Source organism: Galeopterus variegatus, unplaced genomic scaffold (assembly GCF_000696425.1).
Source record: "Galeopterus variegatus unplaced genomic scaffold, G_variegatus-3.0.2 Scaffold416, whole genome shotgun sequence".
Taxonomy (NCBI): domain Eukaryota; kingdom Metazoa; phylum Chordata; class Mammalia; order Dermoptera; family Cynocephalidae; genus Galeopterus; species Galeopterus variegatus.
In genome coordinates, this window is record NW_007726527.1 from 483,766 (window position 1) to 495,318 (window position 11,553).

The 11,553-nt window shown below is 42.1% G+C and overlaps 1 protein-coding gene across 1 annotated transcript in view; it reads right to left on the reverse strand.

The window, feature by feature from the left end:
- The window catches only part of PALM2 (paralemmin 2), a 76,408-nt gene extending 71,485 nt beyond the window's left edge, over positions 1 to 4,923 (reverse strand). Inside the window, exons 1-3 of the mRNA XM_008568500.1 lie at positions 4,917 to 4,923; positions 4,284 to 4,330; positions 4,108 to 4,188 (exon numbers count right to left, since the gene is read on the reverse strand). Coding sequence (XP_008566722.1) covers positions 4,108 to 4,188; positions 4,284 to 4,330; positions 4,917 to 4,923 — 135 coding nt within the window. The remainder of the gene's footprint in view (positions 1 to 4,107; positions 4,189 to 4,283; positions 4,331 to 4,916) is intronic.
- Positions 4,924 to 11,553: the final 6,630 nt, after the last annotated feature.

The window sequence follows — 11,553 nt, forward strand, 5'->3', positions numbered from 1 at the left end:
AAAAAAAAAAAAAAGAAAGAGATCATAAAGTAAAAGAATGTTAGATGTGGTTTCATGAAAATTACAAACTTTTGTATGGGAATTTCAAAGAGCCCATATACAAAAATCAAAAAAGAGGTAAAGGTTAATGTAATTTGGATACCAATGTTAATATAATTTCACTTTATGCACAGGTTGGTGAGGTCTGTGAACAAAGATTATATATCTCAATCTATAGAATCAAATTGGGAGAAAAAAGTATAGAAGGATATATATACCTCCTGCGTGGGTTATACCTGGGTGGTGAGTATACGATTGATAAGTTTTTTCCTTCTATTTTCTTATACTTTTAAATTTAGTTTTTGCAATATCATACATTCCTTACTTCTGTACTTCCATTTGTATTTCCTGGAAATTCTTACGTCACAAATATTAGATACTAAATATAGCTAAGGATCTTGCAGAAAGAGATTTGGATTTAATTTGGCCAGGACTTCAAAGTATCTTGAAGTTTCCTAATCACTGGACTACAGTAGCTAATATTTTAATAGTTCACACTTTGTTCTTTCATCGCATTATAGAATTTACACACAGTCCATGTATAAAGTAATGATCTCACTGCATACTTCTAAATATTGGAATGACCAAGTGTATTAAACAAACATGCAAGGGCCAAAACTGTTGTCTTACAGTCTATTTATTTGCTTACAAGAGGCCAGCTAGGCTGTCTAAATAATTCAGATTTCATTGCATGAGAATATGTGTCCACTAACTTTCTGATATGAAAATTATATAATTCTCATATGTGATAACTATATCTTAAGATACAGAATATGAGAATTATATCTTCATAAATATGACCTAACTCTAGTGCTTTTCCATTTAACTTTGCTCTAAGAATTTTTTTTTTCCTTAGGGAGCATGTGGAATTTTGTAAATTAGTGAAATAAATATTAATTACTGACATGTGTCCTAATATTTTCTACTTCAGGAACTTACAATAATCACTGTGACATGTCTCCACATGGTTTAAATTTTCTGGAGTCCATGAAAATATACTGAAAGCAAGAGAGATAGCGATGATGGTTTAACTGGCATCTCTAGACAAATTATTCAAAAGGAAACATTTCTTTCAAAGGGAACAGTGTCCTGGAAAGAGCCTGGTCTTTGGAAGCAGACAGACCTAGGGTTCAACCCGGGCTCCCTCACTTATAGTCTCTATGTTCTTGGGCAAATTACTTGACCTCATGAGTTTGTGTTCATACCCGTAAGATGGGCAGAGTACCATCCATTTTGTGCCCATTATTGAGGGTATGTATTTAAAGTACCATGCACATGGTGGACACTCAAAAAATGGTGACTATTATTGAGGGTGGGGAAAGGATGACAAGGCTGCCATGCTGCCAGGAGAAAGCAGGCTGACTCGCCACCAAGAGGCTCACAGAGGAGGAAATGTAATCCCAATGAATTTACTTCCATCCTGGGGTGAGGCCAACAAGCTGGAAACTGAATGATCACAGAGAAGATGACTCACGCTATTCAAGTTCTGTCAATGGTTAAGGGATTTAAGGTAGAACATACTCCTTTCTGGTGCCTGAAATGATCACATCCCTCAATCAGGCACCCTCTTCCTTCTATCAAAATAACTCAATTATTTTAGGAAGGATGGACTAAGAACAAAGAGAGTGGTGAGGCCTGGGGACTCTCCCCATTTTACCACCAATCCCACCTCACTAGCACACAGAAATTCCGTACTTCCCAGAGCTGGGGTCTCTCCGCAGGTGGTACCAGACAAATACTGCCACTTCTGGAACCTCTGAGCTTTCCTTTTTCGTTGTTCAAGGATAACAATCCACCCTCATTCCATCCGCACAAATCTCCCCCAAAAGAAAAATACGAAGCATTGGTCTCCACATAATAAAATCACTTCTAGTCCTTCCCTCTTTCCCTCAGTTATAGCAAGATTACCTTCATGAAAGTGTGGGGTGTACCCTTAGATAGCCAACCTCATCAACTGTGTGGAAATTTTACTAGGATAACCCTAAAGAACTATCTGATTCTCCTGTTTCCAAGTCCTTAAAGGAAACTCACTACTTCCTCATGCAATACTGAAGCATTTTTACAACTGTTTCTGTCGATTGGATGGATGGATGGATGGATGGATGGATGGATGGATGGATGGATGGATGAACACTGAGTAGATGGAATATGAAAAGAATGTAGAAACACTGTGCTGAACATCAGCAACGAATGAGTCCTGGTGTCTTATGTGGCACCTAGAATGATGAAAACTGGGACAAAAGAAACTTGATCTTCTGACTTACGTTCATTGCCAGACTTTGGATTCAAGAAATGCAAAAGCAAAGAACTACATTGAGCTTAAAGAGGAGAGAGGGGCCGACCCCATCGCTCACTCTGGAGAGTGTGGTGCTGGGAGCACTGAGGCTGCAGGTTCAGATCCTGTATAGGGATGGCCAGTGCACTCACTGGCTAAGCGTGGTGCAGACAACACCGTGCCAGGGTTGCGATCCCCTTACTGCCATAAAAAAAGAGGAGAGAGGCCGTTTAGTCAAAAGCAGCCTCTCTTATTCTTTCAGTCTTTTTATTAATAATAAAAGTTCATCTTTAACCAAGAATTCACTGAGGTTTTAGTACATTTTGGTCTCTTATAAGTACTGAATTGACTGTCCTCTAAGCCAAAGACTTAGCTCTGTCCAGACTGACCTTGAACAATTCACTCAGTTCTATTAAACGTTTTTAAGTCTCCCTCTCTGTAAGAAGAGGATACTAATTTTAGCTCTCAATCCTCCCTCAGGAATGTTGTAAGAAAAGAGCAACAGCATATGGGATGTAGTGCAAGCTCCTACAAAGACAGGCCTGTCCATGGATTTACATGATGAGAGGAGAGAAATGGGCAATATTCTTAGTATCATGCTGCTTTTCTTCCTTTTGAACATTTCTCTGGTTAAAGTTAATGGGAAACTAACACACATGCCTAGCAGATGTAGGTCATGCTGCTCTCTGAAATCAGTAACTAGCTTGCTCATGATTCTCCTTTTGGGGACTCATTGAGCCCAACCCTGTTTTCTAGAGAAGAATAGGAAATGCAACCATAAAGGTTCACCTTGTTTAAAAAAATGCAAATAATGCATACCTAGCATCACCCTGAGAATCAGCGCCCTCTTCTCCACCAGCCCTCTGAGCAATGCAATTCTGTACACACAATGCCACAGCAACTGGAGGTAAGCAGAAGGTTTTCCTTAAAAAAGCTCCCAGGAGCAGTCAAAGACAAGTGGCAACTCCCAGCTGGCCACTGGAATGTGGTCACATTATTCTATGAGGATGCAAAAAGCAACATTCTGTAACCAGTGGAGCCCTTGTGACAGTGACAGAGCTTTCACTTGGGCTGTAATCAAATACAGTGCTTAAGTGCATTGTGTTTTAGAGAAAAAATACATAAACAAACAGCTCTCTCACTCACTCTCTCTCTCCTTTCTCTCTCTCTCTCTCTCTCTAACATGATGCAATGGAGACACAACAATATCAAATCATTTAAAAACCATCTTTGACCCACTGCTTGTTCTATCAGAACACTTTCAAAATTGTTAAAGTAGGAATTTTTTTTTAAATGAATAATCTGAAACACACAGTGCTGTTCTTTTATCAGATCACATTGTTTTATCTTCCTTTTCTTCATATCGAGAAAGAAAATGTTAAGATTTTTAATTAAAAAAAGAACATTATGTTAAATGTATGTTCTGGAGCCTGTGAGCAAATGCACACAGTACCTATGCAGGGGAGAAACAGCCCTGGAACATGACCTCGCCCACTGTGGGGAGCATTCCCACCCGATTTCTATATACAGCCACCCCATTCCACAAGCACACACTACCCTCCACCACGTCCCCATGCACACTGTAATCTCATGCTTGCAGACATTGGAATGCTGTAACACCACCCTGAATTTGAGAAATTCACAAGAAAAGCCAAGAGATGGTTTCCTGATTGAATGAAAAAGGCTGGTTCAGTCAGCGGTGGCGCTCTGTGGCAGGGCAGGCTCTGCCCAGCTCTCCAGAGTGTGATCTGCATGTCTAATAATGGGACAGGTTCATGGCATCAGCCGCTTACCTTGGAATGCTGCAGCAGAAGTATCTGCTCATCAAGCTGCTGTCGCTTGCCTTCTATTTCGGTCTGCCTCTTTCTTTTTTCCTTGAAAAGAGAGAGAGACAGGCTGTAAGAGTGGGTGGGTGTTGGCTCCAGGAATTTTAAGGCAGGAAGCAGCAGCAGCAGCAGCAGCAGCTCACATCTGTACAGACACTTCCAGAGGCACTGGGCACACACGCAGAGTCACCTGCCACACCATCCCCGGGTGTGTGGCAAGCAGCAGCTTTCTCCTAACATGTCTGCTGTGGGCTCGATGAGTGGGAGAAATTCTCCTCACTCAGCCAGGCTGCAACAATTTAATCCAGAGGCAGTTTCTAAACACACACACACACACAAGGCAGTTTCTACACACACACACACACACACACACACACACACACACACACACACCCAGAGCCGTGTTCTGTGCAGTGTTCATTTGCAGACCAGGAATAAAAATGTCTCAATCCAAAAGACACGGGTTGTTACAAACTGCAAATATGACAGACAGTGGGAGATTCCAGGGTTAGATTTCTTTGATCAAATTCATATATGTAAATAATCCGACATAATTTCACATTTTGTAGGACAAATCATCCAGTTGGACATATGGAACAATGCAAATTAGACGTTAAGATTAGGTGATCTTTTCTTCAACTAGGCTTGGAGAGAGTATTTCACGTGGGTGGAGCTTGCTGAGGTTATGGTAAATATGAAGTCTGGAATCTGTCTGCCTGGGTCAAACTCCCAGCCTTCCCACTTGCTGCTTGTGCGACCTCTGGCAAGTTCCTTACCTCCCATCCTGGATCTCAGTCTTCTCCCAAATAAAGTGGAGATAATAATTGTACCCAAACCATATGGCTGGGGTGTGGATTAAATGAGATCATATATGTAAAGGGCCTAGAACAATGCCTGGCACACAGTAAGCACTCAATCAATGTTATTTGCTATTATTCTTATTGCCACATGTTTGTTTCCAGGTAATGCCTAGAAGCTGGTCTTAAAGGCCTGGCACACAGTAAGCACTCAATCAATGTTATTTGCTATTATTCTTATTGCCACATGTTTATTTCCAGGTAATGCCGAGAAGCTGGTCTTTGCTATTATTCTTATTGCCACATGTTTGTTTCCAGGTAATGCCTAGAAGCTGGTCTTAAAGAAACATATTTCCCTTGTATTTCCAACATAACCTTTCCATTAGCATGTACACTTAATATTTTTCTTCTCCATATTTCTCCAATGTAGACAATAAACACTCTACAAATGTGATTCACAAGAACAGAAAGGCCTGCCCTTAGGAAAGCTGACTTGTTAATGTCTTGTTTCCAGTGTGTACAGGGGTGGTTTACTGAGACATTTACTGCACCAGATCATTTTCCTTTACTCACATATGCAGGGAGACACTTGTTAGACAAGACATAATAGCATTTTACTATACAACAGCCAAACCCTAGAGAAGACGATAATGTATAAGCCTGGCCGCTGTGCTCTGTGTTAACGGAAGCTTTCATTTTATGCAGTTGCTATGTTTCTGAGGAAGTGATTGCAGAACTGCTATTCAAAAGAATGTGATAACAATTTGTGTTATAACCAAGGTTTTCTGTGCAATGCACAGACTATAAGAAATACTAGCTCATAACCCTGAGTCACTTGAACAGGGATATAACCTACCTACCAAGGTGAGACCCATGAATATTTTATGATAGGAACTTACCATTTACCAAAGAACTCCAATGAACTGTGCATAATTAATGCTACTTAGTCCCAGAGTACACCCAAGAACATATAATATATTACAGTAGATGGAAAAAGCAAGGCTCAGAGGGAAGAGCCCACCTATCTGGCATCTCGAGGTGACATGATAAAGCGAGGACCTCCACAACCAGCCGCTATCTCTATATTCTAGGATTTCTCAAGAGTAAGTTTACTGGACTTTATCATTCATTCCCACTTACTATCAAGATATGTAGTTGTCCTACATTTAAATTCAGAACCAAGATATAGTATGTCATGGATACGAGACTTTGATGACTCAGTACTTCCACAAATGTTAATTGAGTGCTCTGTGTTCTCATTGCACATCCTGTCATTTGCAAACCTCTCCCAGGCTTTCCCAGCTCTGTGCCTTTGTCCATATAGAAAGTTCTCACTCCATCATCATATTGGTAAGCCATTTTCTGAACAGAAGAAATACCAGCAGATGGTACGAGCCCTGGATCTTTATATGCTCGAGCAGTAGACTTATTGCCAATCACTGTAAACTCTTATGGTCACGAAGGAGGTAGATTTCAATTAGTCCGTTTAGAATGTGTAGGATTTTGGTAGATACAGATCAATGGGCAGCACATTCCAGGCAAAGGGATCTGTTCAAGCAAGGATAGAAATGTACTGCATATTCCAGGGACGATGAGGAAGAAAATCTAAGTGGGGAACAAGGGCTTGCCTTTAGGAGTAGAGATCAGTGGTTCAAAAGATTGGCTAGGACTAGACCATTGAGGGCCTTGAATGCCAGGCCAAAAAGTTTGGATTTTTATTGTGTGGGCTATGCGATGTCCTTACAGAGTTCTAAGCAAGAGAATAATATGGTGAAGTGGCAATTCAGGAACATCAATCTGACATGGGTATATAGGATTACAGAGGAGTCAGGACACTTTTCCTGTAAAGGACCAGATAGTAAACATTTTAGATTTTGCAGGACATACAGTCTCTGTTGCAACTACTCAGTGCTGCCATTGCAGTTGAAAAGCAGCTTCAGACAATATAAGTGAATGAGTATGGCTGTGTTCTAATAAAACTTTATTTACAAACACAGGTCATAGTTTGCTGACTTCTGGATTAAAAGATCATTAAGTGCCTGAGGAGGATGCTACGTTCACCCCGTTGTGTAGTGGGGATGCATGAACCCACAAACCCATTCGAGCTGTACCAATCAGAATGGAAAAAGGACAAATATAAAAGCCAGAATTGATGAGACTCAGGCTAATAGGATCTAGAGGGTGAGGTAAAGTGGTGTCTTGGCTTTGAGCCACACAGACCAGAGAGTGCCGGCGCATGAACGCATGAACAGCAATAGTGGGAAAGCGATGAGGCGGAGCCCGTTTGTGCTGTATTCATATCCCCCCTGGGGAAACGCCTTACTGGGTTCAAGTTTGAAAACAAATAGTTGTTAACATATATAAGCAGGCAGAGGCATTAGCATGTTCACATCTGTGTTCTGACTGATGCAGACCCTGGATTTGGCTCCAGAACAAGGACCTTTTGTGCATCTACAGCTGTTGCAGGATTCTTTGACTACCTGAGTCCTCTTCAACAGTGATGGCATTAGGTCCCAAAAGCACGAGATACGCAATCAGCCTCAGTTCAGAGTTAGATATGCATCTAATTACACAAGCTTGAGTGTAATTGTTCACCATTGAGGAACTCACCTCAGGTTCCTGACACTTGCTTCTTTGGACTGCTGAGATCCTCCCCTGGCTAGGCTGCTGGTTCCCAGATTTCTCCTTCTCTTAACCAAGACAAAACCAGTAACTCTTAGGCCCCTCCGTCTCATCAAGCCTACAACTCTACCTCTCCTTTGAGCTCCACATCCCCATACCGAATGGCCACTGTTCAGAGCCACTCCCTCAAACTCAGCACAAGCAATCACCATCTCAGCCATCCCCTCCCCACACCTTTGCACCTATTCCTTCTTCTATATTCTTCATCTCAGCAAATGATGCTACTCAAGTCAGAAACCTGAGTCATTCTAGATGTTCACTTTCTTGAAAGACCAAATCCTGTGGATTCTGCTTGCCATTTTCCACATTTTTTGCTTCCCCACTATAACCTCTAGTACTGCCTTAATAGACCCTCCTTTAGCTCCCCACCCACATATGTGGACTATTCTGCATCAGCACTTCTAGCACTTAATTAATTAGTACTCGAGAACTTAATTGTTTAACCTCACCTCCATCTGGTTTCCTTATAATCTTCCTGCCTCCAAGTCTTGGCTTCTCCAAGTCATCCTCCACATTGCTGCCAGAGTGATATTCTAAAATGGAAATCAGACCACCTCCATCCCTTGTCTAAAACCCAGAATATCTCCCCATTGCCTACAGTGCAAAGAGAAAGTTCCACAGAGTGGCCAGTGAGGCTACTACCTGTCTCATGACTTCATCTCAAGCTATGACTCCCCAACCATATGCTCCAACCTCAACGAACTGCTTGCAGACTCCTGATCTGCCAGGCTGGTTCGTGTCTTCCTGGTTTTGCTCTTACTGCTTCCTCTAACAATAATGGACGTCTCCTACTGCTTCACTTGACAAAGCACTATTCTTCTTTGACAGCGTAACTTAAATATCAAGGAAGCTATAGTGACCATGTGTCAGTTTTGATCTGCAGTCTTCCTTCCTTTGGGAAAAACATCTGTCCTCAGTGTAAATGGCACTGGTATGAATGCCAGTCATGGTTAGTCACACATACCCCAGGCCATCCCTGCTACCACCAGGACTTGCCTGTGAGCCAGGTGAGGCCAATCATACTACCTTATCTCTTTACAATGGATCCAAGGGGTGGCTAGGTGACCCAAGCAGGACCAATAAGACACATTTCGAGGGGCAGACACATGAATACTGGGAGAACAAAACCTCCCTTTCTGCTAGGGTTAAGCCAAGATGATGTACATCTGAGTGGTGATTTTCCCAAGCCACATGGAAGAAATGAATCTCTGTTGGAGGAAATGAGGTCAACACGCAGAGGGAAGCAGAGTTGAAAGACAGAAAAGAATCCTAATACATTGTCTGAGTCCCAGATATAGTCATGCATGAAGCCAGAACTATCCCTGGGATTCCTAAATTATAGACAGTAATAAATCTCCCTTTTGCTTCTGCAAGTTGGAGTGATGTTTCTGTCATTTACAACTTAAAGACTACCAACAAATACAGAAGACTTTTCTCCCCCCTCCAGTGAGACCTCATTGCTCCCTCCTTTCTCCCCATTCTTCATAGGCTTCATAGCGCATTTTTCTACATTAGTCCTCTGAGCACTTTAGCACTTTATATACTTAACTGTTTATACATCTCCCTCTACCAAACTATGGTCTCCTTGAGGACAAGGATCTTGGCTGACACATCCCTAAAGCCTAGAATGTTGCATGTTGAATGGAACACATGTAATAGATGCCTCTTGGTGAGTATCTCTAATGAACAAACTGTCCTTTTTCTTCTCTGATTGTGTTTCTGTTTGTCCATATCCCTCATTCAAATGCATTATGAATTTGCACTCATAATTTCAATGGCAGCAAAATATATTACTGAAAACACATTAGCCATCAGTCCATAAAACCAGAAGCATCCTCATGTTGAAAACATTAACCCATATGGAATAGATCACTGTTGCTCTGCATGTGAGAAAAGAGTAGAAGAAAGCTAATTCTGGGAACAAATCATAGAAAGCTCATTCTGGAAGGAAAGGCTGGGGTAAATGGAAATTCCAAGGAAAAGCATAATGAGCTGACAGTAGCAAACCATGTGTCTCAAGAGACATGTGGAGTGAAGTGATCTCAATCCATTAGGAAGAGTTCCAGATCTCTCCACTATCTGGGAGGCCTAGCAAGCCACTTTCATTGTCTTTCTGTAAATTATATATTTCCCTGGCAAGTATTTTCTGGAAGTATTGCAACATTATGAACACTCCATACTATCAGTATAGTAAGAAGCATCTGTAGAGAACAGAGCACACTCTGTTCAAAGGTGATTAATAAATATGATGGAAGATAGGTACTGTAAGTAGTTAAGGAAGCCTATCCCTGCCTTTGTGTTACTTGAGACTCCCTCTTCTTCTCTCCTGCTGCCTGTGCTGCAACCTGGGCATTGGGAAACGTAAGGCGGTGGCTGGGGGTCAGGGGGAGGGTGGATCCCTGCTGAGAATCTCTCCCTGAAAATCAGAGAGAGAGGGGAAGAGGCTGAGCAGAGAGGTCAGTAAGAAGCAGAGACATGGAGTTTCCTTTTCTCAGCTGAAGCCCCATTCTGACTTAAGCTGATACCAGGGCAAAGCAGAAGGAACTAGAAGACCTACTCAAGGCACTATTGCCATTAAAATATCCCAGAATTCAGATAAGAAGGGGAAAAACAAATCAAATTGTGAATGTTGTAATCTTTCTTCTTCCTGTTGCTGGATAAAGAGGATTCTGCTTTGAGGTTCTCTCATTGTGAGCTAAAGAGAAATTTCTGCCTCTCCTTCCCTTCAGTTTTTCACTTAATCCCCAGAACACTTTGAGGTAGGTACCATTAATAGCCCCCATTTTACAGATGAAAACAACCAGAGCTCAGCTAGGATGAGTAAAGCCCCAAGGCCATGAGCTAAGAAGTGGCTGAAAAGGGGTTGAAACTTAGTCTGACCCCAGAGCGCTTTCCCATGAACAGGGGCATCTTCAGAACTACTGGACTCCCTTCAGCTCTCAGAGTGAACCCCACTCAGGACACATAAAATATAGTACTTCACCACCTCCACAGTCTTATGCCACAAACCTTCCAGAGAAAATGAGATGTTCAAAACGCAAAACATTCTGATGTCAAATCCCTCCACTCCCAAAAACGAGGCCCAGCTCTCAGAGTGAACCCCACTCAGGACACATAAAATATAGTACTTCACCACCTCCACAGTCATATGCCACAAACCTTCCAGAGAAAATGAGATGTTCAAAACGCAAAACATTCTGATGTCAAATCCCTCCACTCCCAAAAACGAGGCCTCTTACAAAATCTGTGTTTCCTGATTCCAAACAAAAATAGGTCAAGACTGGGTGGAAACCTTCAGCAATGCCTGGTGAAATAATATACTCATTTACTTCTAATCCTGCAGGAAACATTTCCAGGAGATTGAATGATCTAATAAAGAAAGCAAATGCAAAAAATTTCGCTCCTGTTTGAATTTTTCCTCCGAAAGGGACTACGCAGATGAGGCAGTAGCTGGGAAAGCTCTCAATTCACCAAGAATGGAGGAGATTCTCTAAATCAGGGATCTCTGCATATCAGAATATATCTCCCTAAAATGAGGTGATGGGAAGAGGATGGAGCAGAGAGATGCACTAGCTGCTAGTCCTGTCTCAGGAAGATGGGCAAGGCCTGGGAGGAAATGTCTCAGCGCAGGAAGCAGGAGTGGATGCTGCCTGGACCCCACAATTAGCAGCGGGGTCCTCCCAGTCCCTGCCCCTGGCAGTTCTCAGAGCAGCGGGCTGCAGACCAGTAGTGGGGCTGGGGCGCAACTGGACATAGCTGTCATGGTTGGAAATGCAAAACACACAGTGTGCACAGAAATAGAAAGAGAACACAATGTGCGGATTCTGATGACAACAAAGGAACGCAAACTCCAAGACATTAGCATAATTCCAAACACAGCCATACATGCCTTTTCTGACTTTTGCCAATCATGTTTTTGTTTGTTTCTTAGTTG